Source organism: Papio anubis, chromosome 11 (assembly GCF_008728515.1).
Source record: "Papio anubis isolate 15944 chromosome 11, Panubis1.0, whole genome shotgun sequence".
Classification (NCBI taxonomy): domain Eukaryota; kingdom Metazoa; phylum Chordata; class Mammalia; order Primates; family Cercopithecidae; genus Papio; species Papio anubis.
This window is the reverse complement of record NC_044986.1, coordinates 85,651,128-85,677,621: the sequence shown is the minus strand read 5'-3', so window position 1 is coordinate 85,677,621 and position 26,494 is coordinate 85,651,128. Positions and strand designations below refer to the sequence as shown.

General features: G+C 49.3%; 1 protein-coding gene across 15 annotated transcripts in view; it reads right to left on the bottom strand.

Annotated features, from left to right (window-relative positions):
• The window catches only part of WDFY4 (WDFY family member 4), a 297,261-nt gene that overhangs the window by 8,737 nt on the left and 262,030 nt on the right, over nucleotides 1–26,494 (bottom strand). For 14 of the 15 annotated variants that reach the window (XR_004176998.1, XR_002524268.2, XM_021943264.2 and 11 more), the window contains 6 exons: nucleotides 16,604–16,757; nucleotides 14,054–14,145; nucleotides 9,849–10,061; nucleotides 7,379–7,526; nucleotides 4,811–4,995; nucleotides 3,770–3,928 (listed from right to left, as the gene is read on the bottom strand). Coding sequence is in view for 13 of the 15 variants with exons in the window: in XM_021943264.2 (XP_021798956.2) it covers nucleotides 3,770–3,928; nucleotides 4,811–4,995; nucleotides 7,379–7,526; nucleotides 9,849–10,061; nucleotides 14,054–14,145; nucleotides 16,604–16,757 (951 nt within the window). In the remaining 2 variants the exon portion in view is untranslated. The remainder of the gene's footprint in view (nucleotides 1–3,769; nucleotides 3,929–4,810; nucleotides 4,996–7,378; nucleotides 7,527–9,848; nucleotides 10,062–14,053; nucleotides 14,146–16,603; nucleotides 16,758–26,494) is intronic. The other variant, XM_021943265.2, reaches the window with a different exon arrangement.

Genomic DNA, 26,494 nt, shown 5'->3' with positions numbered 1-26,494 from the left:
ATGGGGCCCTGACATCTGAATTTTCACAAACCCTCAGGGGATTCTCACATGTGCCCAACTTTGAGAGCCATCTCGGTAAGGGAACCTCAGAGGCACGTGCACTCTTGAACTAAACTGGGAAGAAGAAAAGGGGAGGTCACGTGGTCACCAAAAAGATGGGGCTTTTCAAGTCTGATAGGTCTGGATTCATAGCCACTGGGACACTTAGACTTCCTTGGTCTTGGCCCTCAGGTTTCGCATGTGTGGAACGTGGCCTGACTCATGGATGGCTGTGTGTCCAGATCTAGCTGGAGGCTTTGTTCTCTGTGGACACTTTCCCAAGGGACTGAAATGGCCCACCACGTATGCTGGTACCCCCTGGCCAACTGCTGCAGGCAATGGTGTGGATTCCATCACCAGCACCCCAGAGCCTGGTGAGGCCCTGATCTGATCAGGCCCTGATCTGAGGTCCTCTGCTCACATGTGCTTGCCATCCCCTGGACTCAGCTGGAGGGGCACGGAGGTGGCATTCTGAAGCGTAATTGGCCTGGCTTACCAAGTGGTAAACCTCCACCTTCAGAACAGAGACAATCGCTCACTCATTTGGGTCAATGAGGCTAAGCGTCATTTTTCAAAACTGTCACTTTGCCTGGTCATAGCAATGAAAGGTTCTGCCACAGGCTCCCGTTTGTCCTTAATGGATCCTAACGTGACGCCAACCAGATGGTGCTGGCAAGTTAATGGGTATGACCCACAGAAGAGTTGGGTCATCCTAGGAAAGTGGCAACTGCCCAAGTGAACAGGGGAAAGCAGAGGAGTTGACAGGAACCTTCTGAATCTCTTGCCAGAATGAACTAAGTCTGATGACTCAGTTCTGACCGCAGGGGACACAGCAATGCCAAAGAGCGCAGAGAAGGGAACCCAGGCGTAAGGCTCAGGATGTAGAGACAGGATCTCTGAGCCCCAGTGCCGGCACGTGTTGTTTACGAGTGGAACCAAGTCTGCCTGATCTTCCCAGGAAACAGCCTGGGTGCCTGGCACTGCCCACTTAGGTTAGGCTGGCTGCCTTCTGACCAGCCTGGAAACTCCAGCACCACAAGGCATCCAGCACCCCCCATCTGCAAGAGCCGAAGAAATCAAAGAAGGAGACAGCAGCTTCAAATGTATGCTCAAGGGGGGTTTGTTTTCTCAGAATAATACTTCTCTAAAAGGCCAATTAAAATAAGTTCATTATATCATCTCATATCTAACTACAGCAACAAAAAATGACAGCAACAAGAAAACCCCTGAAAATTATTCCCCATGCTGGTTACATTGCCATGAGACGGGTGCTCTTGATTGCTGGTGGTTATGATTAAGTCATAGAACTATTTTGGAAGGCACCGTGTCACTGCTCATAACTCTCCTCCTTGAAGTTTATCGTAAGAAAACAATCAGAAGCAAACAGCAACCTAGATATTTTCTGCAGCACTATTTAAAATAGTTAAAACTTGGAAACAACTTAATTGTCTAGTTTTAGAAGAAATGGTTTATTAAACTCTAGTGCACTGACATAACAAAACAATTGAAATGCAATTTTATGGAAATGGAATGATATGAAATGATTGAAATGTAAATTATAGAGAATGTAGAAAAATGGAAACAATCGGATAGCCTGGGTGAAAATAGAATAAAATATCTACACACTGATCAGAAAGATATAAATATGTAATATCTGAGGATGAAAGTATGCAAAAATGAAAACTTTTATAGGGGTGGTAGAGAATTGTCTTTGAAGCAAATTTAAAATTTCTCCTTAATGTTGCAATATCTTTACAAATAAAATACTTTTTGAACTGCCTATGAAGCTCATCAGTGATGACTTTCCTGTTCACAGGTCAAGAATGGACCCCTTCACTGAGCAGCCGTGGTTTGGGGAACCTGCAAGGCCACATTAGCCTTTACAGGTAAGTGATAAAGTGTTTTATTTTTAGAAAATAAGAGCATGTGGGATTCCCATATCTTTTCCTGTTGATTTGGAAGTAGGAGAGGATGATAAATTACATTTTTATGGGGTCGATATGAGGGTGTTTCCGTGCATTTTCACTGTTAAATGGGAGCTCGGAGGATGGTAGAAAAATCACCGCCCCAGTACCCGAAGGCCAGCCCCAGGGTCAGGTGGAACTGTGTACAGTCCCCAGGGCAAGCTGTAAATGGGCAACGGGGATACTGGGGAGAGAGGTCTCCAGTCTTTCATTTCCAGTCCCTTTGCTGAGATCAGGAACCACACCCAGTCGACTGACAACAGCAGTTGGTGAAGGTCACCTGCCTGTCGCCTGTATAGTTGCCTCTCAGTGGGTGCGGTGCCCCTGCATATATGTCAGCGCTGTCTCGCACTGCCCTATTTGTTCCTTCACCTCACATTTGCTGAGTTCTCATGCAGCACCCTCCATGCCCTGCATGGCACCAGGAGACAAGGATATGGTCTAGGGTGACAGAAGTGGCTTGAAAATTATCCAGAGAAACCCAGGGTCAGTTTCAGTGAAACATGTTCAATTTAGTAAATTTGGTCAGTGGTGATTTTTTTTTTTTTTTTTTTTTTTTTTGAGATGGAGTCTCGCTCTGTCACCCAGGCTGGAGTGCAGTAGCATGATCTCTGCTCACTGTAAGCTCTGCCTCCCTGGTTCACGCCGTTCTCCTGCCTCAACTTACTGAGTAGCTGGGACTACAGGCACCCATCACCACGCCCGACTAATTTTTTGTATTTATAGTAGCAATGGGGTTTCACCATGTTAGCCAGGATGGTCTCGATCTCCTGACCTCATGATCCACCCGCCTCGGCCTCCCAAAGTGCTGGGATTACAAGCGTGATTGATTTTATACAGCTTATTTTTGTTTCTGTTACTTTAGGGCCCTGTGGCCAACCAAAAAACAGACACAGAAATGAATTGGATTTTAGAGTTGAAAGTGTCCCCTAGTGATATTCTAGGGCAAGTTCCAGAGTATGCAGGAGAGCGCATGGGGTTTACAGTTAGACAAACCTAGATTCAAATGCAAGCTGTTATGAACCTCAATTTCCTTGTCTGAATGTGGAAATAATAGTTCCTTCTTCATGGAAAAAAATTAGTATACAGAAGGGCCTTGGTGCATTTGGAATGTTAAGCAAACATTAAGTGCCACCGTGATTAGCATTCGCTATGAGGTCTGGTGGTACACATCTTCAGCCTCCTGGCTCATGGTTCCTCTTCCTCCCACCTCAACCACTTCCCTTCCGAAAGTCTTTCATTTGACCTTGGATGCACCACTTATACTTCTTTACATCTCATTTTTCCTTCACCAATAAAGTAGGGGTGATCATGGCACCTATTTTACAGGGTTGTCAAGAAACTAAAATGAGGCAATCCATGTAAAAATGCTTGGCATAAAGGCCAACTTGTGGCAAAATGCTCAAAAAATACTATCTGGTATAAGGAAACTGGTTTCCCCAGACCTGCCATGTGCATGAAGTGGCTGTGTATGGCCTGGCATCTCTCGCTAAGGTGTGGGCCTCTGTGGAGGCACCTGCCCTGTGTACCTGTCAAATGCACCATGGGAATAAAATGATACTCCTGAACGACGCTGAGCTGTGGGCCACCCTCTGCACCTCACTTCGCTCATTCCCAGCTTCTGAGGGTGGCAGGGCCCTCAGTGAGCAGAGTTAGGGTGTGTTCCGGCACCACACCTGCCCAGGTGCCATGCTGGCCAGAGGTTTTGTCCCTACATGAGGTACTGTTCCCACTTGAGGACCACACCTGCATGAGCAGAACCATACCTGCCGGAGGCGCAAGCCCCTCGGGCGGCCTTTGGTCATGCTGAGCTCCCACACACACACCACGGTGCTGGTCCCAGAGGTGACGATCATTGTTGGGGACGGGCACACGGCGCACAGACAGCGGCCCCAAGCAGCCAGGTTCTCGAATGTCATCAGGATCTATGGGAGATAAGGGGGATTAGTGCTGCTGTGGAGACAGCAGGGACAGGAGCCCAGGATAGAGCCACAGGGGGATGTGGGCCAGTCTGAGTGCCTTGGGAACTGGGGACATGCCATGCGTTCAGGAGCCAGTCCCTGGTGACAAAATCCAGACCATCCCTGGTCCCCAAGGAGGAGCTCCTCCTCCAGCAGGTGGGAAGAGACAAGTCAGGGATGCTGGGAAGACCCCATGAGCACCAGCAGGGGGTGGCTCAGCTTGGGGATCAGGAGGGAGGACATGTGGGGCTGAGTTCCATGGCTGCCTCAAGAAGTTGTTGGGGCAAGGCTAGGGAGGGGCTGGGGAGAGCTTGCGGGGTAGGGAATTCATTGGAAGTGATGGAATTAGGGGAGGGGAGCTGGAGTAGGAATGGGGCTTGGGGAGGAGGGCAGGGGCCGCATCAAGAAGGCAAAGGTGACTGCATGGCTTACATGGAGGCTGGGAGGACCAGTAGGGAAACAGCTTGCTCCTGCCAGCCCCCTGAATGCTCAGTGTGTGTCCTTTGAGTCTAAGTCATGACTGGAACCAGAGGAGCCCCCAGGACTTCCCTCCTACACTCAGTGCCAGTGTGAGTGGGCTCAATGTGGCCACGTGTTCAGCCAGTCTCTGCTCTGGAGGTGACAGTGTGCACTGCCAACTTGCAAACCTTGGAAGGAGGGTTTGAGGCCCAGCCCAAGGAGGGCTTTGCACAGTCACTGAGTCCTCTCCCTCCCAGGCTGGCAGCACGCCTTGTAGGGAAAGTGGGCAAGGTTGCTTTGGGCTCGCTTATCTCTGGACCATCTCTGCCTCCAGCTGGAGGAAGGCTGAGGTCCTGAGGCTGCCCCTGCTCCCTGCAGCCCGCTCACCTTGTCGGAGCCATAGCTCCCCAGGCAGCAGCTGAAGTCATCAAAGCCCCAGCTGAAGGTCCTGTTCCAGAGAGGAGGCAGCAGCAATTTGTTCCTCTCTACAGCTAGAATGGTCTTCTCAGTAGGGACAATGTGGCCGATGGCCCCTTTGGGGGACTCTGAGCCTAGAGAAAAGAGGTACATATCTACGCCCCAGTTAGTATGGAGAACTTATGCATGGAAGAACAGCATCCATTACAGTCGGGCCCCCGGGCAGAAGTCACAGGTAGACACACTGGACTCGAACTTATATGTGGAAGGACAGCACCCACTGCAGCTGGGCCCCAGGTAGGAATGACAGGCAGACACACTGGACTTGAAGTTATGTACAGAAGGACAGCACCCACTGTAGCTGGGCCCTGGGGCAGGAGTCACAGCAGGCACACTTCCCACCCTCCCTCAGCTCCACTCTGGGAGCCATCCCCAGCCCCAGCTGGAATATGACTCAGAGCACGGGATTTGGAGCTGCCCAGACCTCATTCCAAGCCTGGTTATGCTGATCAAGTCATTCCATCTCTTCAGACCCAGCCTCTTCCCATGCAGTAGAGACAACCATGCCCCTTTCAATGTGTGTCCCCTGGCACACAGCCTGGTGCAGCTTGTCAACTCAAAACACTGAGGCCAGCCTAGTTTCTGAGACTGTGCATACCACACCCATCATGTAGGTGCCTTTCCTTCCTCCTGGTGGGGGCCACTCCCTTCCTTGCCCTGTGCTGGGTCAAGTGGGAGAACCACCCTCTTCCTGACCCTACCACCCAGGAGGAAGAGAGGCAGCAAGATTCGGGAAAGGCTCCAGGATAAGACTGTGAGATGTCTCTCCCTGTAGGGAAGGGACTGCGGCATCAATGGCCCTTACCCTCTGGGACTGCTCAGATGAAAAGGACAGAGTAAAGCCAGGCCCCTTAAAGCAAGGCCCAGTGTGTGCTCGGACTGGCACCAGCATCTGCCAGGACTCCTGTCTCAGCGCTGGCTTGTTGCCTGCCTGTGTGGCAGACACCACTTCATGGCACTGTCACAAGCCTGAGGGCAGGGCCATTGTCTTCCCTACCTTACACATGAGGAAACTGAACCTCAGGAAGGCCCCCCAGGACCTGTGGCTGGTAAGATCTGCATCAGTCTCCTGGAGCCCACATGGGAGATCTGAGCTCCTTTGTTACTGTTAGTGTGGTTTGCACCTCATGTCCCTCTCTATGAGGGCAGGGGCTGTGCCTGACTGCCCAGGGACTTCAATGCAGCAGCAGATTTCCAGTCCTGGGGCAAATGGAGGCATGGTCCCCAGAGCCAAGAGCAGCAGCACCTTATCTACCAGGGTGGGGTGTGCCAACAACACTGTTCTTGGACTTCAAGGATAAAAAAGGACACCATTAAAACCCCTGAAAACTTAACTTTATACTCCTTGGGACCTGCATGTTGTTCAAGGTAGTGGGATTTCCTCAAGGCAGTGCATGTCCTCAGATGGCACACGCACCCGACTTCATACATACATGGCCCTAGGAACCCAGCCTCACCCTCTCTTCTGCTTCCATCTGGGTGATCCTCCCTCCTGGGCTGGGTGGGACCACCCCCACCCCAGTGGACTCCTGCTTCTATAGAGCCTCTCTGAGCCTTGGTGGCAGCTGAGGAAGCCACTGAACTGTGGTCAGATGAGAGGGACTAATAATCACCCTACGTGCTGGGCACCGAAGGTGGCCCATCTCATCGCACTCTCACTAACTGGCCTTGTTGAGGAGCCCCTGGTCCCTGGAAGAACTGTTTCTCAATCATGGGGCCAGAGTGACCCTCTTCCTTCCCTAGATCACGTGGCTCCCTTCATTGGCTCAACCTATTTCTCATGTTTTTCATCCTTTCCTTACCAACTCTCTGCGGGCTCATTTATCTAAGCATCAATACAATTCTGTAATAGCATCCATTCAACCCTATTCAAATCCCCATAGGAACATGGAGGTTCAGTGGCTTGCCCAAGGTCACACAGGGAGGAAGCTGTAGGGCTGGAATTCACTCCTGGGCCATCTGACCCAGAGCACATGTTCTAGCTACTGGCTGCCTGCCTATCCTGCCCTGCTTAGGAGGACCAGTGGCCAAGGCACAGAGGCTGTAACCCTTCCTTGGGAAACTTGGAACTCTCCACTGGTCTCTTGAGGAGAGGAGGTGTGTGTGTGTGTGTACATGTGTGTGTGCATGTATAAAAGAGAGGAAGAGAGATGTGTGTGTGTGTGCCTGAAAGAGGTGTGTGTATGTGTGTGTGTGTGTGTGTGTGTGTGTGTGTTAGAAAGAGAAATAGAGAGAGAGAGAGAGACAGACAGAGAGAGAGACGTGGGTCTTCAGAAGTCAAGGTCTAACAGAGGAGCCCCTAGACACTTCCCAGAGACGACACTCCCCTAGAATCTGGCTGTGATTGGAGATGCAACCATTCAAAGTCAGTCTCCAATACTTTGCCTAGGTATGTGGTGCTGGACCTCCAGAGGAACCCAGCCACTGAAGGGACAACCCTGGGACAGGACACCAAACAATGCAGGGCCAGGGAATCACCTTTGACCGTGACCTGGGAGGGCCTCAGCGACTGCAGGCTGTAGAAAAAGGGCTGTGGGTGGCCAGGCAGGCTCACGGGGGTAGAGACATCCTTTCCAGGCAGAGCCTTCCCTGCTGCAGTCCTGGCTGGGTGGGGTTTGGTAAAGAGCTGGAAAGACAGGGAACAGACACACATGAGGGGAGAGATGCCCAGCGGAGGGGTCATCCCTGTGCACACGGCAGCTGCACCCTGACTCTAGGGGTTGCCACAGCTGGGCTTGCTCCTGACAGAGCTGAACATGAACAGAACCTCTGGTCCAGCCCTCAGACGCTGCAGGTGAGGGGCCTGGGGCTCAGAGAGGGACAGCTACTTTTTCAAGGTCATAAAGGCAGCCTTCTGCCTGCCAAATCTCTCCTTTCCCAAGCTGCTTGGGAAAAGACTGGCCTCACTGAAGAGCTCCTGGTCCCCAGAAGAACTGTCTCTCAATCATGAGGCCAGAGTGACTCTCTTCCTTCCCTAGATCATGTGGCTTCCTTCATTGACTCAACCTATTTCTCATAATTTTCATCCTTCCCTCACAAACTCTCTACAGGCTCATTAATCTAAGCATCAACACAATTCTTTAACAGCATCCATTCAAATATTCCAAAGAACACGGGCAAATCCCATCAGCGGCCTCTTTCTTATTTTTCTCCAATCTCTGCCATCAGATTGTGCCTAATGCCAAATTTTCTGCATAACTGAGCCAAGCCCTGAGCATAAGCCATGCTGTCTGGCTGAGTCCTTACTGCTGGACCAGGGTGTGCAGCTGTGGCCAGATCCAGCTCTGTACCCTGCAGTCCCTCTCGGACTGCACCCCTGCTGGGCTGCTCTTTCCAGCCAGCAGCACATTCCTGCAAGTCATCCACCAAGCACACATTGGAGGGAGAAGAAGTGGACATTGGTCCGGGCTGTGGACATGGGCAGAGTTGGGGCTCCAGTTTGATGGGCAGCTGGGGGGCATGGGGGGGTCTCAGAGAAACCTCAGCTCAGTTACAGTCCTGGATCAAATGCTAACCTATTTAGAAAAACTGGTTGGGCAATCAATGCAAACAGAAATCAGAATGATGAGTTTTCAATGAGTGTTTAATAACGAGCACTCTTCCTCACTCAAGGTGACTGGGAGTAGCGGACACAGCCTCTGTTAGGAGTGGCATGGGGCCTGAGTGCTGCAATCTTGTCTTTAGACTGGGACACTTGGGATTCACATTCTGATGGCTACTTTAGAAATACTTGTCAAAGCTCATATGACACATTGTTGAGTAGTCAGAATCTGAAGTTGTGTGTACCCCGTAACTACACTGATGGGAAAAGATCTGTGCTGTGGACAAGGGCTGTGAGTACATGAGGCAGGACATGGCTGGATGGTGGTGGCTACTACTTTGAATTATTTTCTTGCTTTGTATTATTATATCTTTTTTAAATTCAGGAAATGAAACCATTAGGCTAACAGGCTTCTTTCCTGAAATTCTTTCCTTCCTACAAAGCCTCCCAGCAAACCCACACTGGATGTGCCATCCAATCTCCAAGTCAACCTCACACCCTCCTCACATTCCCTTTACCTGGGAGCTGAGCAAATCTCAGCATGTCATGTGAGACCAGACAAAAAGATGTTAGTTTAGCACAAAAGGAGCCCTCTCCGTACCCCGAGTCCTCATGGTGGCACGTGGGGAAGGCTGGAACAAAACATCTCCACGCAGAACCACAGTTCAAGGATGAACAGGGCCAGAATCAATTAAATAACCACCTAACTTGTGCTTTCATCAGTATGTCAACAGGGGAATGCACAACCTCATATTGCTAAGTGACTATCTTGCCAGGAGACAGAGACAGCAGAACAGAAGGTCCAGGTGAGACTTCGCAATTTCACCTGAGGCCTGGCAGGTAGAAGGCAGATGCTCTCACACTGGCGACAACATGTGTTAGGACCAGAGCTCTACCTCTGTTGACTGCTATTAGTGTAATTCTAGGCAAGGTATTTATTTAGCCTCTCTGAGCCTCATTTTCCTGGTCCATAAAAGAATACTCTCTATACCCAGAGCTTACAAGAGATTTCAATGACATAATCACACTAATAGCTAACATTTGTTAAGTGCTGGTCATATTTCAGGCACTTTCAAACACTGGATATGTCTTAAGTCATTGGAAACAACAAACCTGTAGGGTAGATATGAACACAAGTAATTAGTTACCACATATCTATTGTACTGTCTAAAAATCAGATCTGTCACAGATAAACACCAGCTTTCACCAGTTTCACTAATGATGTCATCATCTGCATCAACGTCAGGTGGTAACGGAGGGTTAAGCCTGACATTGAAAGCACAGGAAGATGATGGGGGACCATTTCACTTCTTCAGCCCTCTCCTTCACTCTTACCCCAGGAGAGAATGTCCTCACACTGCACACACTCTTTTGAGAAAGCAAGGCAAATGACAAGGCATGTTGTACCTGTTTGGGCACCTGTCCAAAGTTGCTGACAAACCCCAGGATGGTGCTCTTGATGAGGGGGTCAGTAATGCTGCTGAGGTCCACTCTGTCACCATAGAAGTAGGGGTGGAAGATATTAACAGCGTCCACTGCAGCTGGACCCTGCTGCTTGTACCCGAAAATAAGGTCTATCCAATGGTGGAGGTTGGCACCGACAAAGTCACTTTCCAGGGCCTGAAACAAAAACCCAAAGAGCATTAAAACCCAGGCCACTCATGGACTCATGCACTCTCTGCAAGGGGCACATGCTTCAGGGTGTTGGCCCTGCACAGAGGAGATAATTGATGGGCCCCTGGGCTTGATGAGCACAAAGCGGCAGGATGAGCCAGCCACCTGAGGGCCACCCTAGTCCTGCCTCCAGCCAGCAGCAAACCAGATCTGATTGTTTTCACCACCCCAGCTCAACCATGTCATAAAACAACCATGGTGTCCACAGTATCTATGAGATGCAGGCCTGGGAAAGACATCTAAATGGAAGAGACAAGGCTGAAAATAAAGTATTGGGGTCTTGCTGAGATGTGACATATGAAACAGGGAGAGCTGGTTCTGATCAGAGAATGTCAGAAGGTTGAGGCTAAGTGCAGTGATCAGGAGAGCATGCTCTGGAGGACAGGGGGTGTGGGTGCTGCCATGTACACATTCCTTAACATCTCTGTTCCTTGGTTTCTTCATCTGTAAAACGAACAATTGTACCTTCTTAGCTGGTTCATGTAAGGATTAAGTTGTGTCTATGGCTGACACACAGAGAGCTCCAGGAATTAGGTGATTTCACTGAGCACATACGGTGCCAGGTACCAGCTGTTTCACAGGTGTTGTTTCCTCCAATGAACACCGCCTTTGGTGGCAGGTATAATTAACTCACTTCTAGGGCAGGCTCATGTGATCCTAACACTCCAGCCGCCAGTTTTCATTCCTCAGAACCCCACAGGGGGCATCCAGTCTCACTGAGCAGATCCCACTTCATTCAGGTACTGGAAAATTCTGGACATGGGTGTGGGCATCTTCTAAATCATCCCTGGCACAGAAATGATAGAACCTGCTTCTGAGGTGCAGCTTAGCCCCCAGGAATGTGAACTTCCTTCACTGGGGCAGCTGTGTCTAGCTGGGGGCATGCAGCAGGCAAGGAGTTTCTCACCCATGCACTCAGAGACCTAAGGAATATTCTGTCCGTGCTCAGGCTCACTGTCCCCAGATGGGAGGACAGGAGACATTCTCAACTCAAACACAGAGCCTGGATCTGAGTTTACAACCTTTAAATGAGAAGTAAATCTCACCCCGTTCAAGACCACAGCTCCCACTGGAAGTCAACATCTGCCCCTCATGAAAGGTGACATCCAACAGGAAACAAAGAATTTAGCACAAGACCCAAGCATGCTGGATCTTTCATGCATACAGCCCAGATGGGTGGCACTGGCTCAGAATGGGGGACCCAGGTTGGCAATAATTCTCATCAGGTGTCACACATGAGCAAGAGAAAGTATGGCCCAGGGTCTGGATATCACAGTCTATCTGAGAGGTGGCACCTGTCTCTACTGAGTAGAACCCAGCTTCAGGGCTAGGTCCCCAGAACCTCAAGGTGTTCATTCAGGATTGTCTGGGTTCCCCTTATTGGTCCTCTGGGAGGACAAGCTGCCCTACACATCTGGATCTGGAGAAGCCAGGTCACCTGTGCTAAGTTAGCTTTTCTGAGGTCTATGATTAAAGTGGCTTTGAGGGCAAGAAGGCTACACTTGAGTCATGTCATACGAGGGGTAATGAAAGGTATGGCTCTCCCAAGCCTACCACCTGACTTGGGGCATACTTCATGGCCTTCTGGAGATGTTTGCATGAAAGCATTTGTTGGTGTTTGCCACAGAACCACTAAAGGCATAGCCGGGTGAGGGCAGATCATAGGCCAGGACAGCTGACCCTTTTGCTGGCCCTTCTTCCTACCTCTTGCTAATCAACACATATCCCACATCCTCAAGCTCTTCCCAAACATTCCTCCACCTTCTTTCCTTAGATGAAGCCTGGCTTTCCCCAGGGCCACCAGTTCCCCTTCAGCAAGTTCAAGTGGTGGCCACTTGCTGGACACAACCCATATGTCTGGGGCCAGGACATGGGGCTGGTGTCTCCTCAGTCCTTATTGCCACCTCCAGAGTATTTGTCCTCTGTCCTCTTGTAAAAAAAATCACAAAACATCTGCTTCTCTGTGCTGCATGAGATCTAGCTTTACCCACTCCTCATCCTCACTGCTGTCTTCCAACAACTTCTCTCTGTTCTCCTCATTCATCAAAGATGGTGATTCCTGGCCATATTTTCCCTGCTTCTCCATGATCTGCCATCATCCTCAGTGATTGCGATCTCTGGCCTCTTGGTTCCTTGAGCTCCACATCTCCAAAGACTTTTGCCTTCATTCCACCTAAAGTCACCATTCCCACGGCCACACCTTAACCCATGTCAGTATCCATAACTGTCTCATCTTCTAAAGCACTCATTCAAACATCCACTTGGTGAAAGTCACGTCCTCCTCACCTTGCTGGATGTTTAAGTACTTCCTAAGGCTCTTCTACCTTGTCACAACCTCAGGTCCCCTTGTCCCTTCTCTTCTTTGCAGTATATCAGCACCCACCTGTCTTTGACTACATCTTTATGCAGCTTAGATGTAGTGGTCCATCATTCCAGTAACACTCTGGTCAATTGAATCATGTATACCTCTGTCTTTTATTAGACTATGGCTGCTGTTGCCTACAGGTTACATTCATCTCTGGCCCAAGTACTCAAGACAGTGGGCTCTGAGAGGGATGACTCTTATCACTGAGTTTCCAGAGGCAAGAATAAAACAAGAAGAACTTTCTCTTTGCAGAAAAGGACAGGAAAAGGCATAGGTTTGTTGCCACTAGTCAGACCTGCCTCCGGTTATTTTTACTTTTTAGGTGTAATTTACATACAATAAAACTTGCCCTTTTAAAATGCCCAGTTCAAAGTGTTCTTGTAAATTCATGCAGTCATGTAACCATCACCACAGTAAAGAAACAGAACATTTCCTTTGGTTCAAAAAGTCCCCCTGTGTGTTCGTTTGTGGTCACTCTCCTACTTCAGAGCTTAGGAACCACTAATTTGTTTTCTGTCCCTATAGTTTGCCTCTAAGTGTCACATTTCATGCCTGCATATAAAAATCACATGATATGTAGCCCTGGGTTATGGCTTCTTTCACGTAGGATAATGCATTAAAACTCATCCATGTTGTTCTGTGTAAACTGATTCAGTAAATCTGCTCCTTTTTACTGCTGAGTAGCATTCTGTTGTGTGTGCATGGACATACAATTTGTTTATCCATTTAGCAGCTGATGGACATTTGAGTTTTGTTTTTGACTAGTTTGAATAAACCTGGTAAAGATTCATGCACAAGTTTTTGTGTGGACGTGCTTTCAATTTTCAAGTGAAAATGCTGGGTGATATGGCAAATGCACCTGCAAATTTGTAAAAAAATTACCAAGCTTTTGTACAAAGTGGGTGTACCATTTTGCTTTTCCCACCATTGATGTCTCACGCATTCTAGTTGCTCCACATTTTCATCAACTATTGGTTTCGCTGGTCTTTTCAATTTTAGCCACTCCCGTGGGTATGTCACAGCATCTCATCTCATGGTGGTTTTAATTTATTTCTCCCTGGTGACCAATGATGCTGAACATCTTTCATGTGCTTAGACTAACCTAGAAATTTGATTCACCTTGTGTCCCTAATGACCTCTGGTCTCTACCCATGTCCAGTTTTTTGGGTGATAAGCCAAGTTCTCCCCAGTCCTGGAAAATCTTTGGCCAGTGGGAGCCCCTGGGAGACTCCAAACCCTCTCTGAACTATGCCGAGCAGTAAGGCCCAGGGAGTGGACATTCTTGTAGGGCTGGCTGAGGACACTGACCTGCCCTCCAGGGCACTAAGCTCACTTCCTCCAGTGAAACCCTCACCAAGCTGACACCTGGGCAGGGTCTAATGGAGCTCCTGAAACAGCCCAGAGCCCAAGCCTTTCCTTGCCAACCCAAGGCATACACCCCACCCCTTCTCTAGGTTTTCCAGACATAAGCCTTACAGTGCTGGTGGCCCTCCACTTGGACAGAAAGCCTTGGTGGAACTTGAGGGGATGTTGAGGTCCCCAGCAGGATACCAGGGATCCTGGCCTGACTCACCTGTCTGTGCAGGCTGATGAATTTCCGAGGGTCCCCATCAGCCCAGGGAGGGAGCTGCACGTCTCCTAGCGCAGTCCCGTCCTGCATGCAGCCTGCATGGGATGAGAAGCAGCAGAGATTTGGGTAACTGGGGACTCAAACCAGGCTAGGAACTGGGGGATGTAAAATATATGCTGCCTAGGATCGCTGATTTTGTGTAGGTCAGAACGTGAGTTATGTTCTCTGCGGACCATGCTGCTTTCAACCTTCTCTGCCTGGAATGACCCCTCAGCATGGCCTCTAGACCTTCGCCTCCTCCAGGAGGTCCTCCTTGCTTCCCAGACAGCGCTAGTGCTTGCTTTACAAGTTGTCTGAAATGATTTCAGTGTCATCATTGTGGTACATCTTTCTCTCCACTGTACCGTGCCTTTCTTCTGGGTGCTTTTTACACAGCATTAAACAATCAGGAGACACAGTGATAGTGGTGCAAGCTGGCAAATTCTAAGCATCTGAGTCCACGCCAGGAGCTAGGCTAGGCCCTGGCCACACATCACCTCACTGAATCTTCATTCTAACTCGATAATTTATGCATTTTCTCTCCATTTTTAAGAAGAGAACAGCAAGGTTTTTAGACAGATTCCCCTGACAGTAGAAAGAGGAGGCTGGACTTGACCCAAGTCTCCCTCCTCTCCATTAGCTGCCCAACCTTGCACAAGCCACTTCACTTCTTTGAGATTCATTTTCCACCTGTAAAATTTAAGGTGATGACAGGAATTATCTCATAGGGCTGGCATAATGATTAAAGGAGAAAATACATATCACATGCTTAGAACGATGTCAGGCATATGATGGCTACTCCATAAACGTGAGCTACAGTCTTGCTTGACCTCCTCAGAGCCTGCAAGAAGCAGCTGGAATAAAAGCTCCCCTGCTCTCTCTGGGCTACAGAGCTGCCTGGCCTGGCCCTTCTCATCACTCATCTCAGCCTGCCACCTCCTCAACAGGTCCTTCCTGAGGACCAGAGAAACCCAGGTCTTGCTGAGTCATCCTCAAAGCATTTTCCTACCTATTTTCCTCATAGGACTTCTCAGCATCCAACAATGCTTCACTTACAATATAGAAATTGTCTATATTTTCTCTTCCCTTTTTCCTACCCTCACACAGAATGTAAGCATCTTCAGGGTATGCCATCCCAGGAGACTCAATTAAATCCCCAGTGCCTAAAAAAAAAAAAAGGTCCCTGTATACAGTAGGTGCTCAATAACCACTTGTTCTCCTGACTTCTCTGAGGACATTTGCTCTCTTGGCCTCCATTGCTGGTAGGAGCCATCATTTCTGCAGCTGAGCCCATCATGCCTCCTGCAGAAGAGTCTGGCTTCATTTCCAAGGCAGAGTGGGTACTCCGGTCAGTGCTCTAACCCCAGGCTGGTCAGCCGTCTCCTCCTGGCTGCCACCCTCCCTGAGTGACTCTTCTGTGGGACTCCTCACGCTTTGGGGGATCCATCCTTTGTATTTGTTCACTTCTCACCCCTGACGCATGTGAGGTGTCTAACGATCTAAACACCACCAAGGTCCCCAAGTTCCACAGGTCAGACTCATGGGGCCTGGCTCACTGTCTGGCCTGCTCCTCATGGATGTGGGCTGCATATCTAAGGCTGAAAACCCCTGCACAAGGTTTTGCAAGGACTAATCTCCTCCTCTATACCTTGTGCCGGGGCTGCATCTGGCCTGGCTCAGGTGCATGCCCTTATGTGCTGTCCGGAGGCAGAAGGAGAACACTGAAGAAGGGGGGCTCTAGAGCCTGAGGTATGCATTGCTGATGGCTCATGCATGTTGTCTGCAGATGATTCCCAGCCACGCCGGCATCCACAGCTGCCCACACCCTGCCCAGGCTGTGACCACTCATCCACTCCGCAAATTGCCCTGACTCAGCCTCCCAACTGCTTGCAGTGGAGGCTCCAAGACGTACACACAGTCCCCAGGGGACCTGCCCACCAGGGCCTCCTGGATTGTTTGTTCCACCTCTGTAGCAGCAAGAAGCCCTGCTGCATCCTAGGCTGGGGCCTGCAGTTCAGGAAGGAGCTGCCATAAGTGCCCGTCCAGCTGCCCTGGGATCCCACCCAGCAGTCTACCCCAGGAGATCCAGCATCTCTGGGTCCTGCCCTTGGAGTCCACATGAACCCATTTGTGGGACATGGAGGAAATGGGACTGGTCGGGGGCAGGAGCTTATCCAAGGTCTTGAGGCAGCAAGGCAGTGCCAGACCTGGGCTACACAGAAGAGCCCCTGGTCTCAGCCATGGCCTCACTGCCAACTGAGGCCTGGGACCATCGGAGGAAAGGTCACGGGCGGGGTGGTGGCTCAGCGCTGTCCTGGCAGCCTGGGTCCAGCGCCCTTCCTCAGCAACCACCTTTCCTTCTGGGCACTGCTGCCCAGTGGAGACCTCACCCGAAGTGCATGTGTCCTGGGGAGGGCCGAGCAAAGGTCTAGATGATGTTGGTCATCACCCAGGAGCTGTGGGAAAGAGCACCCTGCAACACCACTCACCCAGCCTCACCAGGCCTCCACTCACCGAACTCCACCCCATTGCAGTTGGTTAAGAACTCAGGCAGGTAGAAGAACTCTGGGGTCAGCTCCCTGACGTCACTCATGTTCTCTCTGGAGGCCGACTCCCACGTGCTCTTCACACTGTGGAACATTCTGTCTGCCACGTCGAAGCCTCCACCCTGGGGGAAATGGAGCCAACATGACCAGCTGCTCTCACTGGCACCCTCCTGCTGGCCAGGCACCATCCATTCTGCCTTGGAGGCACAGGTTCCACCATTAGCACCTCTCATTCACTCTCCCCACACATGTGTACCCGTCAGCCCAGATGTGTGTGCCGTGGTTCTCCAGCCACCGATTGCTTCATTACTCTCTGGAACCTTGCTCCAGAGCTTCAAGGCAGAATGCATGATCCGTGGTAATCAATCCATGTTTCCCTGCCATGGAAATCTCAGTTCATATCAGAAACAGGAAAACCACATCTGAGCATTTCCAAGACTGCAGAGGGCCAGCTCTGAATTAGGTGCTCCACACGAGGCAGCAAGAGTACAGTGACTGGGACTCGGCTCCTGGGAGGCTCATGGTCGAGTGCCACAGGCGGGAAATAAAGAACCAACCACAGGACAAAGAAGTGGGTGAATATTCTATGTGGGAGGTCAGCAGGAGTTTCCTGGAGTGGCGCCCCAGAAGTGAGTTTGGAAGCCTGCTGATGGGGAAGATGGCAGTGTTCTGAGCAGAGGACAAGGCTTGGGTTAGCAGCAGGGGTGGGAGGAGAGCAAGAAGCAGAGGAGGAAGGAGGAGGGAGGAGAACTCGCTAGGGCAGGGCCCTGGTGACATCCAACACACAGCTTATGGCATCTGGTGGGGGCGAGAGGTGGGTAGGAAGGAGACTCTGGGACCAAGGGTCTTGGCTTTGATAAGAGAGAATGGATCTGAGGGTGGAGAGATGGAGAAATTTTAGGTTCAAGGGGCAGGAGGCTGGTCCCCAAAGGACACGATATCCACAGCCTCTGCCAGGGCCAGTCCTGGTCCCAAGGCCCATGGCCACAGGTGGCCTGGTACGGCCCCAGACCATATTACAGAAAGAATATGCCTGTAAGAATTCAGGCATATTCTTTCCCTAGATGCCCTGATTCTCTCATCTGAATTGTCAAACTCTTCAGCTGATGGTACCCTTATTCACCACGTGGTCTTGGGGGTTGGGAGGAGGCAGAGAGGTGCCTCCCTCCAGGTCCTGGTTGGAGAAATGAAGGCGCTGGGGGCTGGAGGGACTTCAGGAGACAGTTTCTGAAATTGGGCCTTGGGTCTATGTAAGTTGTGGGATATCCTTCTGCCTAGGATTCAATAGTTCACTTGTCCCCATCAAGGCTGGGCCTTTGTATAACAAAAACTTGTCCTCCTTCTGCCATCTTCTACAAAGCACACATGTGGAACAAGGGGCAGGGCCACAGCAAAGCCTACTCTATGCCCGTCACTCCCTTCCCTGCTCAGAGGGCTGAGGGTCTCCATCTGTATTTACCCAAGGAAGCCTTGGGGGCAGCTGCAGGGGTGGATGGAGGTGAAAAAGGGCAGGCGCCTTCTCTTGGCATGCCTGGTCCATGCTCAGATGCTCTCTCCTAATCCTCACAGTAGCTGCATGAGGAAGGAATTGGTGTTTCCATTTTGCAGACCAGAAAACGGAGGCTCCTCAAAGTGCACTGATTTTTCCCAAGGCAGTGAATGGCAGAACTGGGGCAAACCCATGGATGCAACTCCACAGGGCATGCTTTGTCCCATGCCAGATTCCTGGGGGAATCCCTGGACCTGGGACCAACTTGATCCACTACGTGTGGGCCAAGGGGGAACTCAGCTTTCTGAGAGGGGGGAACCTACCACACACCCAAGGTGGCCACACCTGGACATCTTGAGGGTCATGGTCTGGCTGGTCCATTTACTGAGTCAGACTTGATCAAGTGAGATCTGTGGGTCCCCCACACAGGGACAGGGACACTGACTCAAGCAAACAGTGCATGGGCAGCTTTAAACATGTGGCTTTTCCCCAAGGTCGCTTTGCTCTCGGTTGAAATTAGGGAATGACGCCCACCATCAAATTTAAATTGGAATGGAAATAAAATGGGGGTGGGGTGTCGAAATAAATCTTCACCTAATGAGTCACTCATTGAAATGTATTAGGAGCATTGTGTATTTAATCTGCAGCCCAAGCCTTACATCTGCGGGAGATTGATGCCTTCTCCTCGTCCCGTTTCCCTTTTGCAGCTTTTATGAGTGCTGATGGTAGTCTCCTGAGAAACAATATGATTTGGTAATAAAAAGATTACCTGTATTAAATAAAAATAATATATACATACGAAATATTGTTAGTGCTACAAATCTGGTTAAAGATATTACCACAAAGAAAACTGTTATTTTTTTCACAGCTGTCTAATGCATTTTAGCAAAAGTAATATCTTTAAAACTTAAGCCTGTATTATTTATAAAGGAAGCAATAACTGATTTTCCTATTTCCTATATTAATAAATGTATTTGCATACATTTGTTTCAAAATTAATGGGTTTTCTCACTTCTGCAATACAAAAGAAAACACCAAATTCCCTAGCAGAAAAAGTGGAGTTGCTTTGTTACTTGTATTATAAGACTGTGGTTTGATGTAAACTCTGGTGGCTGCCAGTGAGGAGTTCCAGCTAGGATTAAATTCTCAGAAAGGAAGGAAGGATAAAAGAAAGAGAAGAGGAAAAAATGGGGCAAGAAAGTAAGAGGCGGAGAGACCCAGTTAAGGTTTAAAGAGCACCTATCTAAGGCAAATCCAGACCCAAATGAAAGAAACCAACACAATTACATCTAGAACTTAGAAGGGAACAAAGTGATCAGAGAGGATTCATGAACCAAGAGCTGCTCTGGAATCTGTTCTGCAACAAATCCGACCTGTATCCAAACGAACTGTAAAAAATAATAGCAAAGTTATTATTGTCAACAAAGGAACAATTTCTTATTGGCAGAAGGTTTTCCCATGTGACATTTTGGCCAAAAGACAATGGAGCCAGCCAAGCCTAGAGGATTCTGAGGCAAAAGGTTACAGTTGTTGGATTTTGGGCTCAGTTAAGACATCACTCACATGTAAAGATGCAGGAACATTTTGAATATTGAAGAGTCCAGAAACAATATAATCCTAGGTACCTCTTCCCAATTAAAATCCTTTAGGAGGTGCTAAATATTGCTAAGAGATGAAGCAAAACTGAGGGCAAAATAATAGGAAAAGAAGTGGCTAGCAAGGACTATTCCTGGACATTGATCCAAGTTAAAATCAGGGGATAGTCTATAATTATGGTATGATGGTTAAAGCTGAAAAACCTGAAAAGAAATGTTCTATATTAAATGAAGTACTCTTTTCATTAGAGAACACAAAGTCTATGTACACCATTGTCTCTGGATGAGCATTTCAATCACTATTAGACATTCTTAAACTCCTCTCCAATGTGGTTTCAATTCTTGACCCAAATTCACAGGAAATTCAGTAACTGCACATGCTGAGGGACACCGAGATGCAAAGATATTTCGATAATATATGCTAGAAAGTCTATTCTTCCTTCCTGATGACACTGATCCAAATCAACCCGCTGCCACATCTGGATATGGAATTGGTTTTATCAACAGGCTGACAACCCATTCTCACTGCAGATATTCTTTCTAGTAATTTAAAAGTACCCATGCAAACGACTCACTCACAGGACCCCACTGATATATCAGTTGATCTAACCTGCTGTCTTTAGCCCATCAAAGAGGCAGTGTGCAATGGTGGAAAGCACATTGGTTTCAGAAGCAGGCTGGCTTGGGCAGGAATTTCAGTGCCCACTTACTTGCAGGATGAACTCGAGTGAGTTTCTTAATCTCTTCAACTGCCCATGCCCTTGTCTGTGAATCTTGGATGATAGCTCTTGGTGTGAAAGCAATTGTGTGTGTGCATGCATGTGTGTGTGTGTGTGCGAGAGAGAGAGAGAGAGATAGAGAGAGAGGGAGACATATCTCATGCAGTGCAGCAGGCACATAGAAAGAGGTGTCAAATGAACCCAGTCCCTATGTCCTTTTCTCTGCACAGACTAGGATTAGAACTAGGGAGCAATCCTCGGCTTGGGCCCTGATCTCAGTGTGCCTGGGGAAGGCAACCAGGAGCTCTAAAGGAGAAGGGGATGGAAGTTACGGAAGGTAGGAGGTAGGGTACAGGGGGAAGTGAGGCGAGGCGGGATCCTCCAGTGCCGGGGACAGGGGTAGGTGGGTGGGGAATCTGAAGGACTGTGGGATGATAACAGGAAGGAGAGCCTGCACTGTCAGGGCAGCTTTTGGCAGCAACAGCACTTCAGAAGTAACGGGGCAAATGTGCGAGGGGAAAGGAAAGCTGGACCCAGCGTTCTCTGAGCCTCTGCAGGAAAAAGCCAGGCCCTGACTCGCTACTGAATAAACTAACGGTGTAGGACTCTCGTGGCATTGGGAAGCCCACGCACTGGTCCGGCTGCCTCCTTGGTCTTGCTCTCTCGGAGGACGGGATGACCCCAGAGTGGCCATTAGCTTTCCTTCCTGTAGGTCGTGGCTCTTTTCTAAATGAGTGAACCCACCAAGGCTTGCTGAAACCATGCTGCCTGCATTAGGAGGAGGAGCGTGGGCACGTAGGGGACGCTCAGGTCAGCCAAAACGGCTCATACCATATCTCCTTTAGTCCTCACCACTCACCCAGCTAAGGGGCTATTTTAAAGGATGAAGAAACCAAGGCTCCGTTGTTCAATAATGCCAATTAGAAAGTTGTAGAGCCAGGAGTTTATCCCAGGACTGTCTGTTCCTATTGCGTGTGCTTTTCCAACACTCCTCCTCAAGTCTGTATGATAAAAACCACACAGCGTTGGAGATCCTGAATGATTCTCCTCAAGTCACAGTTTGGGCCCTTACAGACCCCACATCCTCACCCTGTAATCAGAGGGAGGCTGGCGGTTTCTGTCTAGCCCCGCAGCCCTGACTGCATGGGGCGGGCTGGCCCTGTATGAGGTTTAGGGTACCAGGAGGTGGGCTGCTTGCCTCAGAGGCAGGGGCTGAGCTGCAGGCAGCAAGTGAAGAGGCAGGCATGGTCCACCTCAGTGTGAGCACAGACACAGACTCCTCGCCTTCCCTGGCACACACTCCACCAGGACTCCTGGCACTGATCCCTCCAGGAGCTTCTAAGTCAACAGCCAGGACGGGCCAAGTGCTGCCCCACGGTTCTCCGTTCTCTCTGCAGTTAGCATCTGTCTTGTACAAAAACCAGCCATATTGCCTCAGGTGTTTCAGAAAACCCTTCCCCACTGCTGGTAACAGCTGACTTCACATGGGCTGCGACTTAATTAACACAGCACTTTATTTCTGTTTCTTATTAAATGCAGCAGCAGCCACCGCTGCTGTGTCTTTGGTGGGCGCCGGCTGCCTTGCTGGGCCCCACCTCAGCTGGGTCTGATCTCAGGCCTGAGAGCAACTGGTGCTTTTACTAGGGCAAAAACAGGTGCTTGGGCTGGGACCCCAGCAGGGGCCTGACCTCCTGGTGACTTAACTTTCTGGAGGCTCACAGATACTTGCTCTAAGCAGGCAAGACTCCTAAGAACTATAACATTTTCCAGCCTGGGCAACATAATAAGACCCCATCTTTACAAAATGTGTTTTTTTGTTTGTTTATTTATTTATTTATTTTGGTTTATTTGTTTATCCAAGAATGGTGGTGCACATCTACAGTCCTAGCTACTCAGGAGGCTGAAGCAGGAAAATTGCTCGAGCCCTGGAGTTCCAGGCTGCTATGAACTATGATCATGCCACTGTACTCTAGCCTGGGTGACAGAGCAAGATCCTGTCTCAAAAAACAAATGAACAAAAGAACTACAGCATTCTGGGGCTGCTGCTGAGGGAGACAAGCCCTCTGCCCTGGCAGACAGACGAGTTCACACCTCCAAGAAAGTGGGGAAAACAGAGCACAAAGCTGACCCACGCCTGGTCACAGTGCCTGCATGTGCCACCTGCTCAGATCACACAGTACATACATATACCATATTTTCTGGATTGTAAAAATCTTATAGTAATAACAGGCTTGGAACAGAAAAACAAATGAACACATCAAGGACATAAATATGCATCAATTCTAAGACCAGCTCAAACTTAAGAACACTTAAACCTGAAGGGAATAAAACACTCCTCATACCCGGGGTTCAGAATATACCGCACAGCAACAGGGGGTCTCCGTGCTGTCCACAGTCTCTGCACAGTGCCAGGTAAATGGGCCACAGTGCCCAGAGAACGCCATGCCTGCCTCTCTGCAACCCAGCAGACCACACTGGGTGTGCCACACAGGCATACAGTACGTGACAGCAAAGGTGCTCCATGGCTGAGCTGTTGTGCTGTCTGTCACTCTGCACTGGGAGCACCAGGGGCCACGCTGCACACACATGCAGCCGGCACACTGCATGTGTGCTGCAGCACCAGGTGACTGCCTACATGTCACACCGCATGCATGTGTGCCTGTGCTTGATGCTGCACGAGGGACTCCCCACTGTTCTACTGAAAATGTGGCCTTGAAAATGGCACATGTCCCTTTCCTCTGAGCACTGTGTCCTCTCTGGACAACCTCTGTAGACCCCACCTTGCTTTATTTACCATGAGTATTTTAGGCTTGGTGTCCCCAGGGCTAGAACCCATCTCATCTCCCTTGTCATTTCCTGAGGGACATGACCTTCCAGAGACTCAGTATCCTGAGATGAATCACAGCAGCCTCTCACAAGCTTGTGAGGGTCCAATGAGGCACAGCAGTGTTCACAGCAGCCCCCTTCATTGTCATCAGAAGGAGGAAGCACCCCAGCCATGAACGAATGATAAACAACATGTGGTCTACAAATACAGGGGTAGGAAAATTCAGCTGTAGGAAACTGACACATGCTGCAACAATGGATGAACCTCGAGGACATTATGCTAAGTGCAAGAAGCCAGTCACCAAAGGACAAACATTGCATAATTCCACTTATAATAAGCTTAGTGTAGTCATTCATAGAGACAGAAAGTAGAACAGTGGTTGCTGGGTGCTGTGGGGAGGGGCGATTGGAGAGTTATTGTTTCACGGTTTCAGAGGTTGAGTTTGGGAAGATGAAAAAGTTCTGGAGACAGATGGCAGCGATGGCTGCACAATCATGTATATGCACTTAATGACGCTGAGCTGTGCACTTCAAAATGGTTAAAAGGGTAAATTTCTTATTATGTATATTTTTCCACAATAAATAAATATAAAATATTTTAAATAACAGTTGTAAGGTACTTAGCACCATCCAGGTGCATAGTAGGTGCTTAATGAGCAATCAGAGGTTGGAGCTGTTAGGGAAAGGCCTTCAGAGGCGATCCTCCCACCCTCCTCCTTGATCTCACCAACAAGGAGACTGAACCCTAAGAAAGAAAGCGATCTAAACAAAGTCAAACACAGCAGCCCTGGGGATGCTGGAACGTGATTCCCCAAGCTCACCACATATGTTTCCACTCTGGCTTATCTGTGGTAATAGGCAGGTGGTAGCATTTGCTCAAAGCAGAATGGAGACACGCGCTTTCCCATGCTGACTCCTACACGTCCACTGGCTCTGGCTTCCATGCCTGGGTTCCACAGCCTCCCCATATCTCTCGCTCTTCCCCACTCCTTTGTCCACCCCAGGTTGGGAGTAGTGCCTTGGGCTGCTGAGACTACGGGAGGCTCCTTTCCAGCCACCACAGGGGTGAATCAAAGGTCTCTGGAGAAGATACAGGCCTCCCCCTAGCAGGTGGGGTAGGATGGAGGGAAGAGCCTGACTTCAGGAAGATGCCAGAATATTCTTAAGGAGGTCTGCCAAGGCCCCACCACTCTCAAAGGGGAGCCTGGTGTGTCCCCTCACAGAGGAAGCCTATGTAGCCTTTATACTCATTCCCTCGAGAGCTGAAATTCTTTTTTCCTAAGGAAAAAGTGGAAGGTGGCTGGTTCTTTTCCTGGTTCAAAGGCTCAGGCCAGGTGTGACCCACTAGAGGAGTCATTTAAAAGTAGGAAAGTGAGACCCAATTCAGAAGCACGTGGAGACAGCCCGGGTGATTCCAACTTGGATGGGTCAAACTACCCAAGACAGATCTGAGCCCCAAAACTCAGTTAGATCAGGGACTTCAACATGGGAGTCAAAAGGGCTAGGTCACCAATGGGCCAAACTGGCTAAAATAAGCCTAAACCAGTGATTAGCTTCAAAGTGGCCATAGCCCAGATATCCCGTTGGTTCACAACACACCTGTTAGGTCTGGTTCATGCTAAGTTGGAATACTTTGCTGCAGTCCAGACTGCCTTAAATTATCTTAAACCAGAGGAGACCAGCCTGGACAAGTTCAGACCTGCTCAGATTAGATCTAGCTGATTGCAGAGGGAAGAAGGGAACTAACAGTGATTGATCACCTATGCAGCGTCAAGCCCCGAGCTGGGGGTTCTCTCCACATTTTCTCATTTAATCTTCTCGACAGCCTACAGCCCAGTGAGATGTGCATAATTAACCCTCATTTCCAGAGGTAAAATAACTTGCAGAAGATTTTGTATCTATTAAGTGGCAGAGCTGTGATGTAAATCTCACAGCCGAGGCTGTTTCTATTTCACTCTGTTTCCTCCCGATGTGAAAAGATCCTTAGCAACAGGTAGAGCTGGGGTTTTGGGCTGTAATGCAGCCTCCTGAAGGGGCAAGAGGGAACTCCAAAAGCATCCTGAACATTTAAACACTTAAATTCCCAGGATAGAAACCAGTGGCGGAATCCATCACTATCATCGTCAACGGTGATCATCATTTCTTGTGGATTAATGAGCAACATCTGGATGGGATTCCTGGCATGGGGCGCAGCTCTGGGACCATTTGTTCTCCAAACTAAACTTACTTAAAATGCTTGTTGCCTGAGAAAGGCTCAGGGGAAGCACACTTATTATTTTTGAGTGAATTTCCAGGGAGAGGGGGGTTATACAATGTCTAGACGAGTTATGCCGTCAAGGAGGCAGAAGGCTGTGCCAAGAAACAGAAGACAGGAGGACATTTGCTCCTTATTTGGAGAAAGTGCCTTGACCTTGCCTACCCATTCCTGCCCCAGGGCTCCGAGTTGGCTTTAGTGTTAATGCAGGGTGGCCTTTGGTCTCTCAGGGTCAAGGTCCTCTGAGTGACCATAAAGAGTGACCTCACTGGTAAGGTCAGACCCAAACGCACAGTTCTTGGGATATCCAGGCTTTTCTGAGATGAGGCTTAGGTGTCAGAGCAAGTCTGTGTGTTCAGTGGCCTGTTGCCCACCCCAGCTCATGCCTTTCTCTCCATTGGACAATTGCAGGGTCTGGATTGGGGCAGCCCATACACCCTGTGCTATATTTACTTTAGAGTCAGCCGAGCCAGCTGGCCTATCTGAGAATTTTCTCCCATTCAAAAGCTGTGCCCTGGGATAAAGGGGTTCCTTGGAAGCAGGATCCCAGTGACAGGGTTGTGAGGGGAAGAGGAGAAAGGAGCTTCTCAGCACCCTCACAGCACTGCCCATGAAAGACTGTGTCCCAGAAATCCCCCATGACTTGGACACCAACCCAGCAACACTTGGACACCAGACTGGTCATGTCCAATACAGGAGGCCCAGCTAAATTTAAATTTTATATAAACAACCAATAATTTATAGTTCACCTGGAATTCAAGTTTAACTAGGAATCATGTATTTTTATTTTAAACCTGGCGACCCTAAGCTGGTAAAATGGTTTGTTAGTGTATGGGTGGGTAAGTTGGTTTTGTCCTTCGAAGCCTTTCAGTTCGTCATTGGTACAGATTTATGCATTCCGATGTCTTGAGTCATATTCTTTTCATTGTTCCTTCTCGTATTTATTTTTCTAATCCTTGACCGCCTGCCTTTCTAG